The 21607-nt window shown below is 36.4% G+C and overlaps 1 protein-coding gene and 1 pseudogene across 1 annotated transcript in view; both read right to left on the bottom strand.

Annotated features, from left to right (window-relative positions):
* Nucleotides 1-495: 495 nt before the first annotated feature.
* The window catches only part of TIPARP (TCDD inducible poly(ADP-ribose) polymerase), a 38588-nt gene continuing 17476 nt past the window's right edge, over nt 496-21607 (bottom strand). The window contains exons 3-6 of the mRNA XM_066369868.1: nt 17487-17655; nt 14924-15084; nt 3193-3471; nt 496-2510 (exon numbers count right to left, since the gene is read on the bottom strand). Coding sequence (XP_066225965.1) covers nt 2063-2510; nt 3193-3471; nt 14924-15084; nt 17487-17655 — 1057 coding nt within the window. The 3' untranslated portion in view covers nt 496-2062. The remainder of the gene's footprint in view (nt 2511-3192; nt 3472-14923; nt 15085-17486; nt 17656-21607) is intronic.
* Nucleotides 15778-16139, bottom strand: LOC136393948 (large ribosomal subunit protein eL34-like; annotated as a pseudogene).

A 21607-nucleotide genomic window follows, 5' to 3' on the forward strand; every position in this document is an offset into this window, starting at 1 on the left:
TGTCTCTGTCAAAAAAAAAAAAAAAAAAAAAAATTAATTTCCAACTTTACATAGGAATTTCAAAATTATTACACTGGAGGTTAAGTACTGTCAAATGCTCATGTTTACCAATCAGATGACTAAGCTGAAAGCTAAGGTACTTCTTTAATTCCTTTTTCTATATCGTTCAGCACCTGTTGAAAGAGACAACCTGCTCATATTTTACAATATAGATGTTTGCTGATATAAAACATATCCCTTTACCCCAAATACTTACCTGCAAAATAAAATATTCACTCTTCTATTATGATTTAACAGTTGACTAGAAAATAATACACTTTCTGCTAATTCTCAGTGTACAAATGTTGAAAGCAGTAGGTTCTGGTTAGTTCTGTTCATTCAGTCATTCAATCATTCATTCCATGAACCAACCAGCATTTACACATCATCTACTATTTGTTGAATTCAGTTATCATAAATGGAACTAAAACAAACAGTTTTAAAGAATTACCAGAACTTTTATTTTTGTTTAGTTTTATTAAAAAAATAAATATAAAGCTTTTTTATTTCCTTTAGGGAGAAAAAAAGGAAAGTTGCATAAAATCAAATAAGCAATGGGAAGGTGTCTTAACTTGAAAAGACTGATCACAGGTTTACAAGTTTAATTGAATGAAACAACCGACAGTAACAGCCACAGCTGGCTGCTTCATGCCAATGGCCATAAACAAGATCAACTAGGGCAAAATAAATAACTGTGTGGAAGCTCTGAAAGTGTTTAAACAGACTGATCCACTGAGACATCAGTATAGATATATTTTGCTTTAAACAACACAGAAATTCCTGATAAGTTTTGTGTAAATGAAATATCCACAAAGATACTAGGAAAGCTAGGTATCTGAAGGAATTCTATGAATTTTTTTTATGAACAAAAAAAAATTCCACTTCCACTTTTGTAAATCCAGATAATTGTTTTGCTTAAAGCAAAGTATACCAAGCTGCTAACTCTCTGAAATGAGGTGTCAGCATATTCACCTAACACTGCTCCAGCTGGGCCAGTAGCACAATTTCCAAGTTTGTGTTTCTATTAAGTAGTGTAAAATACAGAGCCAGCCAGGGAACCCAGCTGCATCTGGCAAAGCAGGCATAGGGGTGGGATTATCAACTTTAACAATATTCCCAAATCAGCAAATACTTTTGAGAGTCTACTTTGTGCAAAGCACAGTAATAAGCCCTATTAATTTGGATACAGATGTACTTCCTTTCTCTAAAATCTTCACTCAGGGCCTAGGTCTGGAACCCTAAAATAAAGTAATTCTTCTAATCTTCAAGGACTGGCTTTAACCAAATTAGCAGACCAACCTCTTCAAATTGACTGGATAATGATGGAAAAGACTGAGTTTTCCCATGCTGAAGTTTAACAACACAAGAATAACATTTAAGTACTTAGTGAAAAATTTTTCTGATGACAAAATTTTTTCAAATAGTTCCGTTTTTTAAAAAACTTCCTCTAAACAGAACTCTGAATTCTCAGGCAGACTCTTCAAAAGTTAAAGTCATTGATACTCTTCGGTTGGGTGATACATTTCAGTCTTGCTGATAGAAACCTTTCTTTCTGCACTGGATAAGGAGTATGGATGATAGTATTAGTTCCAGTCAGTTTTATCCTTGTAAATAAATATACTGAGTTCTCATTTTGTTTCACAGCTTCCATTCATTTGGCCAAACTTCTACCAAGCTTAAGCAGTCACATTTAATTAGTTAGGCTTTCTTTGTCTTTTTAAAAAACAAATAAGCAAAAAATGCTTCTAATAACATTGCTGCCTGTATGTACAAGTGTGAATGAGAGTATGTAATCTGTAGCCTTTTTCACACTGAGTACACTAACAATAACAATTTTAAGTAATTAAAGAATAAGTGGTCATTTTAAAACTAAAAATTTTTTCACTTTCTAGCACTTAAAAAAATGGGTCTTAGAAGTGCCCTATTAATGTCCAATGCTGTTTCCACTCTGCCCACCCATCTAAAACCTGCTACAAATGCTGGATTGAGTTCATAGCAAATAATTTAGCAGTACCAAGATTTTTTAAATGGAAACAGTGTTAATGACTTCTTCATATTGGATAACAAAATAAGGGTAACTCTGGTCATCATTAAAAATGACAAAAATCTGAGGCTCAAAGAAATTATCCACACAAGAGTCATAAAGGTCACTGGTGACAATGCCAGGATTGATGGGAGGAGGTCTTCTCATGCCATGACTACCCATTGTGTATCTGCCAGTTAGCACTTTGGCCAGAAACATGAAATGGACTCCTTTGGAGGACTTCTTAGAAAAGTTATGAGAGTAGCTTGCCTTCTTTGCAAAATAACTGCCTTGTCCAAACATTGTAGCATGCTTCCCACAGACTCGAGGGTCAAAGTTGTGCTTGCAGATTCCATCTACCACATCCTGGGATGTTCCATGAAATAAATGTCTCTCATTTATTATTTTGTCACGGCCACACATTTTCCTGTTCATATATTCCTTTTTCCTAATGCAAAGAGTGGATAGGGAATTCAGAAGAAAGAAGGTATATGGATCAATTTAATAGACACGATGTAGTCACAGACTTCTCTTTATGGTTTCAATGGGGAGGAAATGTTAAAGTAGCTATTATCAAGAGCAGAATGCCATCAAAGATCATATTAAAAGTTTAAACTTAAATTTTCTCCACTGAAGACAAAAAAATGCCTTTTTTTCCCCTCCACAAACTGTTCACGATTTCTCTTTCACTTCAAAACTAGTTCCCACATTTTACCTTTTCAGAATGCCTTTTTTGGTCTAATTTTACCAATCTAAGTATTTCTTAATTCTGCAATTCCTCAAACATAAATATATTCCTTTGGTGCTACATTAATTTGTTTGGTAACTTGAGAGGCAGCCTCATAAATTAAGAGCAAGACATCTGGTGCTAGACTGCCTGATTTCAAATTCCAGCATCTTATTAGCTGTATATCCTGTGGCAAATTACCAAACTTCTCTGTGATTCAGTTTCCCCTCTGTAAAATGTAGACTGTAGTACTCTACTTATAGGTCTGTGGTAAGGATTATATGTGAGTTAACATATAAAAAAATACAAATATTAAATTCTATGCAAGTCTTTATTAGGTTCTGCACTTGTCCTTAGCTATATTAAGAAAAGCTCTCTTAAACTTTTCTTACTACTGACTCACCTCTTATATTTCTCCCACAGAAACTGGTTTTGAACTCTCAATATTTGCAAAATTCTGTATTTAAACTCAGGCACAGTCTTATGAAAAAGATTATAAATGATTCGGTAACTTTTGTCCTCTGCTGAAACAGGCACTTGGATAAAGTCCTGAGATGGATGCATATAAACCCAAGTTTCAGGGTAAAAGTTTGCAGAAGTGACCCCATCTGGGCAGATGATTTGTGATGATGAGGTTGCTTCGAGAGGTGAAGGAGTCTGTGTGGGAACACCACCAAGTGTCCTAAAGGGAGAGGAAGAAATGTCAATGTAAACCACTCAGAACATTTCACATTATAGTGCTCTACAATAATAGCTAATATTATAATTTATATAGCTTAAAAACTTGTTTAAAAAACAGTATACAGGTTCTGGCCAGTTGGCTCAGCAGTACAGAGTCAGTCTGGCATGTGGAAGTCCCGGGTTTCATTCCCAGCCAGGGCACACAGGAGAATTTTTCATCTTCTTCTCCACCCTTCTCCCTCTCCTTTCTCTCTCTCTCTCTTCCTCTCCCGCAGCCAAGGCTCCATGGGAGCAAAGTTGGCCTGGGTGCTGAGGATGGCTCCATGGCCTCCGCCTCAGGTGCTAGAATGGCTCTGGCCTTAACAGAGCAAATGCCCCAGATGGGCAGAGCATTGCCCCATGGTGGGCATGACGGGTGGATCCTGGTCAGGCACATGTGGGAGTCTGTCTGCTGCCCCCTGCTTCTCACTTTTAAAAAATAAATAAGTAAATAAAACAAAACAAAACAAAATAAAATAAAAAAATAAAATACCAGTATATAAAATGCTATCTATTAAAGAAAAATAATCTTAAGACAAAAACTACCTGTACACAGATACTATTTGCTTCCTCCTGGCCTCCTTGTGAAAAACTATAGAATATACTGCTGCAAGGTAAGCAAACAAACAAGAGAAAATTTATAAATATCTACTTTTTGAATCCTGGGCCCTTCTGCCTATAGAGCAAAGAACCTTGGTTCAAGTCAACAATGATAATATATAGGTGTTCCTTTAAACTTTGTTGTACTAAATAGAAAACATATCATTACTAAAGTCTATGTGGGATAGGGAGAAGAATGAGGAATAAAGTGAGGCAGGTAAAAAAGAGGGAACTTGTAGAGAAAAGACACAAAATATTAAGGCTTAAACTTACAATATTATATAAAAAGAAACAAAAAGCATGGCATAGGCATTGAAAGCTGACATTTGGTATTTGCTTCATTTTTCAGTATCATGTCCAAAACAACCACCAATGCTATTAAAATTTTACAATTTTAAGTGCTAATTACTTTAAGCTCTAGACCCCAAACTGTATATCCTTGAACCTTTAAATTCATGCCTGTTACTTTGACTTTGAAGGATGAGTTTAGATAAACAGCAACTTTGCTCAGTTACTTATTCCTGACTTATAAATACTTAAATTCAAATCATATTTCTTGACCATTCAAAACAGAACAAAAAGGAAGAAGCAGAGAAAAAGGAAATCTTGACCCAGATTCAGGGTCAGGGTACTGTATCACCATCAGCCTGTAGTGATGACAAGAAAGCAACAAGTCTGCCACATGGATTAAGAAAGGGAAATTTTCAAGAACTTTGTGACACAGAGGTTTTAACTGTGGGTGAATGTACATCTAATCTCAAAGAGCATATCCCACTATCCTCCTCCTCATAATCATTGTCACCTCATACTAAGCACACACTACAGACTACACATTTTACACATAGTGTTACAACTGTCATAACTACCCTGCAAGATGGCTTAATTAATCCCCACTTTTCAAATAAAAAAAATTGCTAGCATAGCTAGCCAAGACCAGAGACAGCATCTCAATCCAGGTATATATTTTTCCATTTCCCCTCTCTCTATAAAAAAAAATCAAGGTGTGAAAGTGATGAATACCAGGACTGCAACTTAGATTTGCCTGGCTCCCACTAACACCACCACCATCTTACATAGTCTTTTGACTTTTAAGAAATGGCTTGAGGCCCTGGCCAGTTGGTTCAGTGACAGAGTATAGGTCTGGCACATGGATGTCTCAGGTGTGATTCCCGATCAGGGCACACAGAAGTAAGCGATCATCTGCTTCTCTACTCCTCCCTCTCCTCTCTCTCTCTCTCTCTCTCTCCCTTTCCGGCAACCATGGCTCGATTGGGTCAAGTGACTGGCCTTAGCACTGATGATGGCTCTGTGGCCTCTGCCTCAGGTGCTAAAAATACTTGGTTGCTGAGCAATGAAGTAATGGCCCCACATGAGCAGAGCATAGTCCCACAGGGGGATTGACAGGTGGATCTCAGTCTGGGTGCATGTGGGAGTCTATCTCTCTGCCTCCCCTCCTCACACTTAATTTAAAAAATTTTTTTAATACATTTAAAAAATTAAAAAAAAGAGAAAAAAGAAATGGCTTGATAGGAAGCTAAGAATTATAGAGGCACAACTGCCTTCTCTAATCCCCACCCCCTTCATATGCCTATTGAAGGATTTATCCTGCCTCGAAGACCCTGTAAGAGATAGAGATGAAGTTCTGGGTGGGAACCAAGGCTCACAGAATCCCTCAGGTGCTTAGAAGTTCAGGGGCAGATTTAAAGGGGTGCTAGTTCTCCAACTTTCCTGACAGAAGGGACAACACTTTTGTCTTCTGGAGTATTTTCATGAAGCCCTGATAGATTCCTCCAGAACCTTTGTTCTCTGGTACATCTTTCTGGAGAAGAGTCCCCACTGTTTTAATTTGATTCTGAAACTCCTTAAAGCCATCACTATTATGATGGATGGTAGAAAACACAGAATATAAACTCATTTTTAGCTGTCCCCTGTAACCCTGCTCTGGAAAGAGAGTAAATTCCAGCTCAACAGTTTTCCAGTATTACCAAGTGTTGAAATTAAACAACAGAGGCTTCTGAGTTGAGGGAGCAAGGTAAGATTTTCCCCAAGCACTCTGCCCAAAACAGGTTTTAGGCTGTCACAACTGTACTGAAAACCTGGCACAAACAATAGAAGAGACTCTGCTCCTTTTCTTTCTGATAAAATGCCTAAAAAGGAGTCTCATAAAATGAAATCTTCAACTGTATTTTTTCCTTTTTCAGGAGAGATAAGGGTTTATTATTTACTCACACATGCTTGAAGATGAGCCTGTATAAATAAATCTTATCTATCCTAAGTTATTAAATTTATATATAAATATATTAGCACCCATTCCTACCAATAGGTGCTTGCTTTTAACAAGCCAACATCCTAATTGGGTTCAACACAAAAATATATACATATAGACATGTCTAATGGACTTATGCACTCTAGTTGCCATTGGTTAAAAATATATATTCCAAGCACAGTTAGAAATGTGGTTTTATTTTCTAAGAATGCTGAGCTTGTATTCAACTCATAAATATTCCAAAGATATACTGTGTGCTTTACAGGGCTGGCTGTACAGCCTCCTTTAGGGAGGAAAAGTTGAAGGGTAAACAGCTTATACTCAAAGACCTCTGAAGAATGGATTTTCAGAAACCAAGGTCACCTTTTATCACTCACCTTTTCTCTCCCCTTGTCTTCTCAAAGATGTTTCCTAACCCAACTTCAGTAAAAAAGCAAAAACTAATTCATTTTATCCTTTTGGGGACAAGCCAAAGGAACCGTATCGGGCCTTCCTATGACCATGAAGTGATTGCATGTGATAGATGTCCTTTCAGCTGAAATGAACTCCCAAACCTGTAAATCTGAGATTCGTTTGCTTAAGTAGTTAAAAAATATTAAAGATTAAGCTCCTTTTTATCAGCCCCAATAAAAAAATAGCAAGCACAAGAAAAAACATTTTTCTGTAACTATGAAGTGATAGATGTTAACTAAATTTATTGTGGTAGTAATTTTCCAATATATACATCAGGTCATGGTGTTATATACCTTAAACTTACACAGTGTTGTTTGTCAATTATATTTCAATAAAACTGGTAGAAAAAAAAGGAGTAGGGAAATCCTCATTTAAACAGCTGAATCTGTAGGAAATTAATTCTGAAATATGCTTTTTAGAACTTAACTCCACTCCTCTTTCTCCCTATTAGGCCAGTCTGAGTGCCCCACAGGCCCAGACTCAGGCAGAAAGGAGTTGAAGGGCTATATCTGCCCTAGTGAACTTGCTTCTCTCCTCCTTTCTCACTGAAGTGTCTGCACAATCTCTTTGATTTGCTAAGCTCTTACTTAATAGCTGATTATCACTGTTCCACACAAGAATACTAAAATAGAAAATTTAAAAAAGAAAATAGAAGAATTTTGTTCTCTTTAAGCCTTAAGTTATAAAATAAATAGTAAGGCCATATTTGTGGCATTAATTCTACTACTGCTAATATTTTTATAGTTCACGCTTTAACAAAACAAGCCTAAGTTTAAAAAATGCCGGGGTAGGGGGAACATTCCATAATTATCTGTTTTAGGATTGAAACAAATCAGTTTTCACCATTCTATAAAAGTCCCTCAACAATGTAGCACTCCAATGAGCATTCTCACTCTCACATAGAAGCTACATCTCACTTGATTGGCTCAGCATGCCAAGATGCTGTTCTCTCTAATAGAGTTCCACCATCTCACTAGGAGGACAATATGTTCTTAACTTCTGGACTCTGACACTATCTCCAGCTGTGCTAATAAAGTCACAGAAATGGCATTTTTACTAGTGTCTAATAAAAAACCCCTACAAGGTAAAATTTTTCACATTTGGACTAGAAGGAAAGCACACGTTTACCCCTAGCCAATATTATTTCTAAAATTGGCCTTATTGCACACAGTACTTTGGGATACTGAGAATTTCAGAGATTTTTGTTTGTTTGTATTTTGTTTCAAATAGTCCCTTTGTGAACTGGGAAAGGGATCTGAGAAAAACAGTTGGGGCTTGAAATTATCTGGGAAAAACAGTTGGGGCTTGAAATAAAAATACTATTACTACTATAAAAAGAGCATCATCACCTCAAAGACCAGCAGAAGATACCAACCAATATTACTACAGGCCTCCCAAGTTCATAAAACCAAGTAAACCTAGTATCATTTTTTTATATATTTATTAAATTTAATGCAGTGACATTGATAAATCAGGGTACATATGTTGAAAGAAAACATCTCCAGATTATTTTGACATTTGATTGTGCTGTATACCCCTCCCCCCCAAAGTCAAACTGTCTTCTGTCAACTTCTATCTGGTTTTCTTTGTGCCCCTCCCCTGCCCCAACCCCTCTTTCCTTCCTCGCCCCTCCCCCCTCCCCCCACCCCCCCATCCCCGTTGCCATCGCATTCTTGTTCATGTCTCTGAGTCACATTTTTATGTCCCTTCTATGTATGGATTCATATACTTCTTAGTTTTTTTCTGATTTACTTATTTTACTCCGTATGATGTTATCAAGGTCCATCCATTTTATTGTAAATGATGCGATGTCATACTTTCTTATGGAGACAGTAGTATTCCATAGTATATATATAGCAAGCTTTTTTATCCACTCGTCCTCTGACTGACATTTGGGGTGTTTCCAGATCTTCGCTATTGTGAACAATGCTGCCATAAACATGGGGGTGAATTTTTCCTTTTCATACAGTGCTATGGTGTTCTTGGGTTATATTCCTAAAAGTGGGATAGCTGGGTCAAAAGGCAGTTTGATTTTTAATTTTTTGAGGAATCTCCATACCGTTTTCCACAGTGGCTGCACCAGTCTGCATTCTCACCAGCAGAGCAGGAGGGTTCCCTTTTGTCCACATCCTCGCCAGCACTTATTCTGTGTTGTTTTGTTGATGAGCACCACTCTGACTGGTGTGAGGTGATAACTCATTGTGGTTTTATTTACATTTCTCTAATGATTAGTGATGATGAGCATTTTTCACATGCCTATTGGCCATCTGTATGTCCTCTTTGGAGAAGTGTCTATTCATTTCTTTTGCCCATTTTTGGATTGGATTGCTTCTCTTCCTGGTATTAAGTTTTACAATTTCTTTATAAATTTTGGTTATTAACCCCTTATCAGACGTATTGTCAAATATGTTCTAACATTGTGTAGTTTGTCTTTTTATTCTGTTCTTGTCTTTAGCTGTGCAAAAGCTTTTAAGATTGATATAGTCTCATTTGTTTATCCTGTCTTTTATTTCACTTCCCCGTGGAGATAAATCAGCAAATATATTGCTCCAAGAGATGTCAGAGAGCTTACTGCCTATGTTTTCTTCTAAGATGCCTATAGTTTTAAGGATTACATTTAAGTCTTTTATCCATTTTGAGTTTATTTTTGTGAGTGGTGTAAGCTGGTGATGTAGTTGCATTTTTTTGCAGGTAGCTGTCCAATTTTCCCAACACCATTTGTTAAAGAGGCTGTCTTTACTCCATTGTATTTCCTTGCCTCCTTTGTCAAATATCAGTTGTCCATAGAACTGTGGGTTTATTTCTGGGTTCTCTGTTCTGTTCCATTGATCTATATGCCTGTTTTTATGCCAGGACCAGGTTGTTTTGAGTACAATGGCCTTGTAGTATAACTTGATATCAGGAAGTGTGATACCTCCCACTTTATTCTTTTTTTAAGATTGCTGAGGCTATCCGTGTTCTCTTTTGGTTCCATAAAATTTTTTGGAATATGTGATCTATATCTTTGAAGTATATCATTGGTATTTTAATTGGTATTGCATTGAATTTATATATTGCTTTGGGTAATATAGACATTTTAATGATGTTTATTCTTCCTAACCATGAGCACAGTATATGCTTCCACTTGTTTGTATCTTCCTTGATTTCTTTTATCAATGCTTTGTAATTTTCCAAGTACAAGTCTTTAGTCTCCTTGGATAAGTTGACTCCTAGGTATTTTATTTTTTTGGTTGTAATTGTGAAGGGGATTGTTTCCTTAACTTCTCTTTCTGACTGTTCATTGTTGGCATATAAAAATGCCTCTGATTTCTGAGTATTGATTTTATATCCTGCCACTTTGCTGAATTCATTTATCAGGTTCAGTAGTTTTTTGACTGTGACTTTAGGGTTTTCTATATACAATATCATATCATCTGCAAATAATGATAGATTTACTTCTTCTTTTCCCACTTGAATTTCTTTTATTTCTTCTTCTTGTCTGATTGCTGTGGCTTAGGACTTCCAGGACTATGTTGAATAAGAATGGTGAAAGGGAGCACCCTTGCCTTGTTCCTGATCTTAAGGGTATTGCTTTTAATTTTTGCCCATTGAGTATGATGTTGGCTGTGGGTTTCTCATAGATGGCTTTTATCATGTTGAGGTATGTTCCCTGTATTCCCACTTTGCTGAGAGTTTTGATCATGAAAGCGTGCTGGATTTTAAAAAAGGCTTTTTCTGCATCTATTGAAATTATCATGTGGTTTTTCTCCTTCTTTTCGTTTATGTGATGAATCACATTGATTGATTTACGAATATTGTACCAGCCTTGCCTCCCCAGAATAAATCCCACTTGATCATGGCCTATGATTTTTCCATATATTGTTGGATCCGGTTTGCTAATATTTTGTTGAGGATTTTAGCATCTATATTCATCAGAGATATTGGCCTATAATTTTCTTTCTTTGTGTTGTCTTTGCCTGGTTTTGGAATCAGAATTATGCTCATCTCATAAAAAAAGCTTGGAAGTCTTCCTTCCTCTTGAATTTTTTGAAATAGTTTGAGAAGGATAGGAGTTAGTTCTTCTTTGAATATTTGGTAAAATTCAGTTGTGAAGCCATCAGGCCCCAGACTTTTCTTTGTTGGGAGTTTTTTGATAACTGTTTCGATCTCATTTGGTGTAATTGGTCTGTTTAGGTTTTCTGATTCTTCCAGATTGATTTTTGGAAGATTGTATGTTTCAAGGAATTTGTCCATTTCATCTAGGATGTCTAGTTTTTTGGCACACAGTTCTTCATAGTATTTTCTTACAATATTTGGCATTTCTGTTGTGTCAGTTGTTATTTCTCCACTCTCATTTCTAATTTTATTTGAGTCCTCTCTCTCTTTTTCTTGGTGAGTCTAGTTAAAGGTTCATCAATCTTGTTTACCTTTTCAAAGAACCAGCTCCTAGTTTCATTGATCCTCTTGTTTCTTTAGCCTCTATGTCATTTATTTCTGCTCTGATCTTTATTATTTCCTTCCTTCTACTACATTTGGGCTTTACTTGCTGTTCTTTTTCTAGTTCTTTTAGATGCAGGGTTGTTTATCTGAGCTTTTTCTAGTTTCTTAAAGTGTGCCTGTAGTGCTATGAATTTCCCTCTCAGTACTGCTTTTGCTGTGTCCATAAATTTTGAGTTGTTGTATGCTCATTGTCATTCGTTTCTAGGAATTTTTTAATTCCTTCTTTGATCTCATTTTTAATCCATTCGTTATTTAACAACCTGCTATTTATTTTCCACGTGTTTGAGAATTTTTGAGCTTTTCTGTTGTGGTTCATTTCTAGTTTCATGCCGTTGTGATCAGAGAAAGTGCTTGATATGATTTCAATCTTCTTAAATTTGTGGAGAGCACTTTTGTGCCCTAACATGTGGTCTATCCTAGAGAATGTACCATGAGCACTTGAAAAGAATGTATATTCTGCTGCTTTAAGGTGAAAGGTTCTGAAGATATCTATGAAATCGAGTTGTTCTAGTGTGTCCAATAAGTCTGCTGTTTCTCTGTTAATTTTCTTTCTTGAGGATCTATCTAGTAAAGTTAATGGGGTATTGAAATCCCCTATTATTATAGTATTGCTGTTGATCTCGCCCTTAAATCACCAAAGTCTGCTTTATATATTTGGGTGCTCCTATATTAGGTGCATAAATATTTATTAATAGAATAGTTATATCTTCCTGTTGGATTACTCCTTTTATCATTATGTAGTGGCCTTCTTTATCTCTTACTATATAGCCTTTGTTTTAAAGTCCATTTTGTCTGATATAAGTATTGCTACTCCAGCTTTTCATTTCCATTTGCATGAAATGTTTTTTTCCATCATTTTACCTTCAATCTATGTGTATCTTTTGTTCTAAGGTGTGTCTCTTGTAGACAGCATATGTACGGGTCCTGTTTTCTTATCCACGCAGCTACCCTATGTCTTTTGATTGGATCATTTAATCCATTTACATTTATGGTTAGTATTGATATGTAGTTGTTTATTGCCATTTTATTCTTTAAAGCTGTATTCCTTTTTTGCTATATTCTTTTCCCACTTTGATCTGTTTAGAACAGACCCCTTAACATTTCCTGCAGCATTGGTTTGGTTGTAATGAATTCCTTGAGTTGTTTTTTGTCTGGGAAGCTTTTATTTCTCCTTCGATTTTAAATGATAGCCTGGCTGGATAAAGTAGTCTTGGTTATAGGTTCTTGTTCTGCATTACTTTGAATATTTCTTGCCATTCCCTTCTGGCCTCAAGTGTTTCTGTTGAGAAGTCAAATGTCATCCTTATGGGGGCTCCTTTGTAGGTGATAGCTCTTTTTCCTCTTGCAGCTTTTAATATTTTCTCTTTATCGCTTAGCTTTAGTATTTTAATTATGATGTGTCTTGGTGTAGGTTTCTTTGGGTTTCTCTTTTATGGAGTCCTCTGTGCTTCTTGAACTTGTGAGAGTTTCTCCTGCATTAATTTAGGGAAGTTTTCAGCTATGATATGATTGAACAAAGTCTGTATCCCTTGTTCTTTTTCTTCTTCTTCAGGAACCCCTATGATGCGGATGTTATTTCTCTTCATGTTGTCACAGAGCTCTCTAAGAGTTTCCTCAGACTTTTTGAGTCTCTTTTATTTTTTCTTCTGTGCTTTCATGCCTTCATTCCAGTTGTCCTCCAACTCGCTGATTTGATCCTCAGCTCTATCTATCCTGGTTTTAATTCCTTCCATTGTAGTCTTTATTTCTGTTATTGTATTTGTCATCTCGACTGATTCTTTTTTATACTTGCTATTTCTTTATTTAGGTGTTCATAATGACCATCCATTGTTGTTCTAAGATCCCTAAGCATCCTTACAATCATTATTTTGAACTCCGCATCTGGAAGTTTGATTATTTCCATATAACTCAGTTCATCTCCTGAAGGTATCTCTTGTGGTTTCACTTTTTTGTCTTCTCATTGTGTTTGTGTGTTTTATTTGTAGAGTTGGTTGAGTCTAGGCTTGGTGTTGTCTGCCTCCAGTTTTTAGTTGTGTTATTTCTAGGTCTTCTTGGGTTGGTATCAGCTATTATTCGTAATCCACTTTCAGATTTGGGTAGCTTTGAAGTCTTGATTTGTTTGTTTTCTTAACAGGTGATAGTGTTGTTTATTGATCTCAGCTGGGGGCTTCCTTGAAAGTATACCCAGGAATGCCATGGGTGTAACCTGAGACTCTGAAGACCTCTTCAGCCAACTAATCTCTCTGGGGGCAGGGTGTTTTCTCAGCTTCAGTAGGGGGAGGTATATCTCAGATCTCCATGGAGACCTGAGTTACTGCCCCTCCTCCCCACTTCTTGTTTTCAGCTGTGTCTTGTTGCGCTGACTTGAGCTGGATAGATGTCCGGAGATCTCTGATCCGGAAGCAATTCAGTACTGTTTTTTGGAAGGTTCAGTTCCTCCCCCAGCTATGGCCGCCTCCAGCACGGATGAGTCAGCTTTTTTAGTTCGTTTCCTGCATTCCCTATCCCCTCACAGTCTGTCCCTCTCCCTGTCCTTTCCACTTGGGAGATAAGCTGGTCTTTTCAACACACCTCGCGCCCTGGTCACCAGGCAAGTTGCTGTGAGCAGTATTTTATGCTCTTTCTCTTGGGTGCGATCCCCTCTGGGCTCTCAGCCTCCCCCTCCCCTTCGTTCCTGTAAGCAGAGGAGATTCAGGCGCTCTCTACCAGGTTTGTTGTGGCTTCTTCTTTGCTCCTTGGTTTTTGAGAGCTGTTCTTGTAGTCCAGAGTTGGTTTCATGCTGATATTTCCTAAATTGATTTGTATTCCAGTTTGGTGGTGAGAGCTGGGCGTCTGTGCATCTGCCTACTCCGCTGCCATGTTCCTATCCCATAGTATCATTTTTAAAATCAGGCTCTAAATATAATATATCTGACTAGAGTATATGATTCCCCTAGAGATACTAACTTCAAAGATGGCCATGCTAATAATGACAATGTGTCCCACCTGTTCACATCTACAAAGATGGGCCAGTGGACTATGTAGAGAGGGAAAAAAGAAACGGCACTGGGAATGAAAGAGCTCACTTATAATTCAGAAGAATGAGTTTAGTCTCAACCTAAAAGTGCTACAGATAATTTTAGTGAGTATAACAGGAAAATGGGCTTTACTTAGCAAATGAAAATGTAAATTATTTGAAAAGGTCAATTGTTTCCATGCAAGAAAGAAGACTGCAGAACAGTCAATGAACACTCCTTGCTTGACCTGGCCTGGGAAGTAGTTCCATAAAACAGAAGGGTATCATCAGAAAACTCAATTTTCCATGAAGGAAACAAATGAAAATTTGGCCGCATTCCAGGTATAATTACTTTTAGTTGTGAAAAATTGTTAACTCCACTGTGCTTTTCAGTAAAAAAAAAAAAAAACTAATGCTACTCACTCTTTTAGTGTTGGGTTAATTGTAGCTTATCTGAATTCTACTTTATTGAAGAATTAAACCCAAAGAATAACTTAGAATTTCACATTCTAGAGATAATAACCAAATTTTAGTCTTTTAATTTAAAATTTTTTTCTTTTTGGCATTCAGTTGTACATTTATGTCAATTCAGAGTAAAGAGACTTTCCATTGGACACTTACTGTAAATATGGAAGCAGTATAAAACAAGAGCGGAAGAGGGGTCTCCTTTTTATTTCTCTCCTAAAAAATGAGTTGTGGAGAATGTAGTGGTTATTCCACATCATAAATCGGACCTCTTTCAGACCCCGAGAGTTGGCTTCTTCTATCAATCGAATAACAGTCTATGGAGTAGTAAACAGAAGGTAAAGGGGGAAAAAGCACATTAGTAAACAATCACCATGAAATATAAAAAATGTTAATGTTGCTAAAGCCACAAATAGTTAACCTTGCTGTTAACATCAGAAAAGCTTCAATAAAGTACACTGAGTCAAATTCTTTTTATACAAAGGTTTTCTTTTTTCCTTTTCCTTTTTGGGGGCAAATATGAAGAGTAGAAAGATGCTACCTGTTCAAAACAGTACAGATTTCCACCTTAAGAAACGTGAGGCCCAGGGAACTACACTCTATTCTATTTTGAGGTCTTACCAATGTCCCAGATATTAACTTATATGTATTAGCCTTTTAGTTGTTTTTATTTCTCAAAAAGCTTAATTAAAATTTTTCTTAAGTGAGAGAGGAGAGGAGAGGAGAGGAGAGGAGATAGAGACAGAATTCCACATGCTGACCAGGGTCCACCTGGGTACCCCTCCTCCTACCCCATCTGGGGCGGATGTCGAATCAACCAAGCCATCCTCAGCGTCCAGCGTCCAGGGCCAACACTCAAACCAATCAAGCTACTGGCTGTGCGAAGGGAGAAAAGAGAAGCAAGCAGATGGTCGCTTCTCATGTGTACCCTTAACCAGGGATCAAACCTGGGACATGTCCGCACGCTGGGCCAACATTCTATCCACTGAGCCAGCTGGCCAGGGCCAACTTCATTTTTTTAAATTTAGCTTTCTGACTATGCTTGTGCCTTCCAATACTTTCACAACGATTTTTTGCTCCTCAGTATTAAAGAAAGCATGCTTAATTCTGTCACTGACACATTTAACATACACGGATCCACCATGGGTCCTGCTGACATTTTTTTTTTTGTTTAGACAACCTCATTAGAACTTTAGGTATCACAGCACAAACACTTCAAAGTCAGCCTGAGCATAAACCACTTGCAGATTCTGGTACTTTACTAACTTTCTTGGTATAAAGGTAAATAAATACCAGGGGTTCAGAACAGCCTAGTTTTGTTAGAGGCTGTATTGTAGGACAGCCTCCAATGGTATGTCAAATACTGAACCATTCTGAATACCTGAAGACACCACCCCTGAAAGAGAAAAGCAATTTTTTATATTTCTTAAAGAAATTTTCAAAAGAGGATTAAAGATGATAGTGTTCCAATAAATCAATTATATTCCAAACCTAAAAAACATCTCAGAGAAAAAACAAAGGTACAAAGTATTCTGAGTACCCATTTTAAATAGTCTCTGGTTTTCTTTGGGAGGTATTAGATACTAGTGATTACTTAAAAGAAAGTTAAAAATTTTAATCAAATATTTTAAAACAATTAACATACTATGTCATTTTCTTCTGTTATTGCCTTAAAAAAAAAATCTAAGGTAGATAAGTTAGTCCCCCATTTTTGTAATGCTGGAAATTTGATCAAATTGAAGTTAGATTTTTGGAATGTGAAATTAATCTCCAAGGTCCATTTCAGGGTGTTTAAACTTGATGCAGCATTCTCATTTAGAAGCAAATAAACCATCATCATTTTAAAACCTTGCTTTGTGATTGATAAGCTATTCTTACCACCTTAGACTAAAGAGGCATATGCATATATTTGACAGAATTGTAATGGCTAACGTAATTGACCATTTTCAAGTACTTCCTCCAGGGGCCTAAGATTGTTTCCCACTAGACTTCTGAAATGCTAACTGCAACACATGATCTAATCACCATGAGCCCAGGAGCCAGATACAACCAAAAGTTACACCAGTGCTCATCTCATTAAAATTACTTCAAAAACAGTGCTGAGTCTGGGTACTTACAACTGTAAATATTTTCTTTCCATAATATAAGATACTTGGAAAGCATTTTATCTCTCTAACAACAGTGGTATTTTACTTACAGATTCTAGGAGTTAAATGGAAAAAAAAATACATTTTCAGAAAAATCAAGGCAGAAACTTTAAGTTGTATCAACAAGACTCATTTTTTTTTTTTAAGTAAGAGAAGGGTATGAGATAGAAGGATAGACTCCCTGCATGTGCCCTGACTGGAATCCAACCAGCAACCTGTCTGGGGCTGATGCTAGAATCAACTGAATTATTGCTTAGTGCCTGAGGCTGACGCACTCAGATTACCCAAGCTATCCTCATCACCAGTGCTTGAACCAACAGAGCCACTGGCCACAAGAGGGGAAGAGGGAGGGGGAGAGAAGCAGATGGTCACTTCTCTCGTGTGCCATGACCAGGAATCAACCCTGGGCCCATGCTCTATCCACTGAGAAACTGGCCAGGGCCTATAAGACTCAATCTTACATCCATAAGCTTTTTGATTTATAGTTCTGTCTAGTCATTGCTGGAAAGAAAGAATAGTGAAAGACAAAAAATTTTAGAAGTACACTTGAGGAAAAAGAAACCTGTAAATACCTCAGGATACTCTCTCCATCCAAAGTGGTCCCTACAGAAGAATTTCCAGACTGTATGGTAAATAGCATTGACATTGTTAGAAGGTGGTGTGGACAGCCTTCGTAGCTGGTCAAATTCGGTTGTTTCATACACATTCATGGCATTCAAATCTGCCCAAAATTCTTGTCCTCTGAAAAGACCCAAGAAAAAAATCATTTGTTAATATTAATACATTTACAAAAGAGAAGACCTCATTGAATATTAAAAATATCTGGTATAGCATGTTGTAGGATTTTAGAAACTGGTTTTATTTGGAGTAAAAGGACATTACTGATCAATTTCACATTTCCTACATGCTTTTTCTTAAAAAAAAAACCAAATCTCCTGGCCATGAAGTTATAGTAGATATGATTCTATCCCACAGCTTCACTGTCATAAACCAGGGGTAGTCAACCTTTTTATTCCTACCACCCACTTTTGTATCTCTATTAGTAGTAAAATTTCCTAACCACCCACCGGTTCCACAATAATGGTAATTTATAAAGTAGGGAAGTAACTTTATAAAATTTATAAAGCAGAGTTACAGCAACTTAAAGCATATAATAATTACTTACCAAGTACTTTATGTCGGATTTTCGCTAACTTTGGCAGAATAAATCTTTATAAAACAACTTACTATAGTTAAATCTTTTTATTTATACTTTGGTTGCTCTGCTACCGCCCACCATGAAAGCTAGAATGCCCACTAGTGGGCAGTAGGGACCAGGTTGACTACCACTGTCCTAAACCAATCAACAGAACCCCACCCATCCCGACGTAGTGGCATGAGTCAAACCCTGGGGTCAGCCAATCAGGGAGTCAGATTTAGGATGACAATAACAATGCAGACAGAGAAACAAAATAAAAAGCAGACAGAAACAAAAGAAGCTTCTTTTGAAGCTTGTCTCCCCCCTTCCCCAGATGCATCAGTTTACTTAAGCCAATATAGAAATACCCAATACTGTCTGATTAAAGACAGGGGGGAAAAAAAGGAATGGAAAAATAAAATGACTACAGGAGGCCAGTACTGCTAATCTACCTACCATCAACATTATCTTATATCCTGTGGGTGAAAAAAGAGTTGGCAAACTATGAAGAGGAAAAATAGCTTGATTATGAAGTTTAGCTATGAGATTATTTTTGTTATCTGCTTTGCTGTTGCTAAATCAGCACTTTATAAAACATCTGAATACTGCTGAGGGAAAAATCCCACTGTATGAAACAGAACAATTCAAGAAATTAATTTGTAAAGGGTGGTCCAATCAAAACTTTTGTTTCTTTTCTAATGGAACTTCATCTGAACCTTTAAGTAACTGACAAACTGTTCATTGCTTTTTGTGTGTGTTATGTTTCAAAATTTACCCAAGAAAACAAAGGGTTAAATAGATCATAAAATAACATCATAGATACACTTTCTACCATTCCACCACAGATTTCTAAGTCTACAACACACAGGATACCCAGATCCAGTGACACTCAGGATGACTGGTTCATGTGAAATCGAGATGTCAGTACAGATATTCCCAATAATTATTTCCTTGTAAATTAGGATTCTGTCAAGGGTATTAATTTTGACATATGGGTTTTGTTGATTAGTGCAATACTTTCCAAACTCTGCTCTTAGAAAACATTCTCAAGGACTGTTAATTGGTAGTCTGTGCAAAAAGCATTCTGCAGTCAAATGTTTGAAAAAACTTGGTTACACAAAATTAAACAATTTACTTCCTGTGGCCACCTTACCTCAGTCACTTTAATATGCTATGATAGACACTGAAGTACCATGATGAGGGCTATAAAGTATCCTTCCAAATCTATGACAATACTCTCCCTTTTTCCCATGAATATCTGTTAACATCTCTCAATAAACAGCCCTGAAAAATCTATTTTCCACCCATCATTCCAATGTACATAATTTGTCAATCGGCTTTTATCAAAAACAAAAATAAAAACCCTCAAGTCATAAACCCAACTGATAGTGCCATGAAGCACAAAGTTATAAAAAACAGTATGGTCTTTAAGAATTTCTAGAGCCTCCCAAACCCCAAATTTCTTTCTCAGAAAGAGTACTAACTAGTAGTTCTTAAAAAGAACATATAATTTTAATTGTAAAATAAGAATAAGACAATAAAGTATAGTTTAAAATCACATTTGGACACTGCTTTGTTTAAAATGATATGGTAAATAGGAATATTCAATAAAAAAAAATAGTACTGGGAAATCCTTAAGGAAAATAAAAGAAAAAAATACCACTGAAAACAAATGCCTATACCTAAACTTCAAATCAATTTGCTGTAAACAATTTTCACTTAACTTTAGAATTTGATGTTATCACACAGCCAAGAGGTGTGATCTGCCTCTTAAGATCATTTCCAGTTTCTAAACAGATTTTCCTGTCTTATGTTTTTTTCAAATAACTTCCCAATTATAAGTTAATAAATCCTCAATATTTTCTTTAAGGAATTCTTAGAATAGCAGTTATGTTAACATGCATTATAATATAAGCAGTCAACGCTTTTTTCTATTAAAATATTAGATTTTATTCTGGACATCACTTTAGCAATTTTGTTTAAGCCTAAATTATTAAGACTTCAAAGATAATGACTTGTGTGAGAAAGACATCCTAAAACTACAGCTTTTGCTACATTCTTGTGCATGTCAGTCCTTTGGGCATTATGAAATTTCTATGACAAATCCTAATTTACTACAATCAAATGTTCTTTGAATTGATGTAGCAAAGTACTGTTTTAGCTCTATTTGATTTTCAATATGCTTTTCTAGACTTGACAGGGACAAAACTGAAAAACATTAAATTATCTTTTTATAAGATTAATTTTACCACCTGCTCTCTTATAAACAAGCAATGCTTAAAAACTTCAAAGCCAAGAAATATTCCTCTTCAATCTGCATCAATATAAATGCATAAAATACAAATGTCAAATATTCAACATCTACCACTTTTATCAAACCATGTTTTCTATTATCAAAAAGCAGTTATAAGTCATATGTGCGGTAATAGTAATGGTTGGCTGTATTGGGCAATATACAAAGAACTAAACAGATGTAGTCCCTGGCTTCCAAGGGCTTTAAGATAGAAATGAAACACCAAACGTAAAACCAAAAAAGCAGTGCACTTGCCTGTTTAAATTCATCAGTGGCAAGTGCAATCCAAAATGTGAGGACAAAGAATACAGCAGTGTGAGAAAGGAGGAGGTTACTGGCACCCAGGATGAACAAGGGTCAGGAAAAGTAAGAGGCTCTACTTTATCATCCAATATAACTTTCTGTAAAAGAAAAAATGCTAGGAACAATTTAAGTAATAGAAAATATTACCAGTAAGGGTTGTGTGGAAGAAAAAGAACAACAACAAAAGGATTTTTCAAGCACTTTGCTTCTTGGAAGGGGGGTAAGGACAGAAGTAGTATAGATAGTTGGAAAAGGAAACCTTCTAAACGGGTACAGAAGAGATGAGGAAATGTAAAAACCAGAGCATAACAGGCAATGTGAAAGATGGCAGGCTATTAATTGATAAGGTAAGTCCAAGGTCTCAGAACCTTAAATAAGGGTAGGAATTTTAAGAGTCTTGAGCAGATGGTGATAAAGGGTTGAAGAAGTAAATAAAAGATGTGTGAAAACTGAGAAACACAGTGTTCGAGATTGGGAGGGGGGCTTAGTAAAAGCAGGGTGCAATAATCCTGCTGGCTGAGAACCCTATCTGGCCCAAGGGACCTCTATTGAGAGATGGCCAGAAAGAATGAGTATGTGAGACAGCCACTGTGCAGTATGATTTAGAATTTGCTAAATACACCACATGGCTAAATCAATCAGTATTAATTTACCCAAGATATAACCCTATCATGATGAATCAGGGGGGAAAAAAAAACTTGTGAACAGATCACTAATCTTTGCTATAAAGGGAAAAATGAACTTGAAGTGCTGAAATATTAACAGTTCTGTTTCCATATACTTTGCCAACAAACACACCACCACACATACCAATATAAGATCCATATACAAAACTTAAAATTTTTAAAAGGACATTCATTCTCATAATCTAGACTCTTTATAACAATGGTTCTCCTCCTCTTCAACAAATACCTTGACAT

The sequence above is a fragment of the Saccopteryx leptura genome, chromosome 2, assembly GCF_036850995.1.
Source record: "Saccopteryx leptura isolate mSacLep1 chromosome 2, mSacLep1_pri_phased_curated, whole genome shotgun sequence".
Classification (NCBI taxonomy): domain Eukaryota; kingdom Metazoa; phylum Chordata; class Mammalia; order Chiroptera; family Emballonuridae; genus Saccopteryx; species Saccopteryx leptura.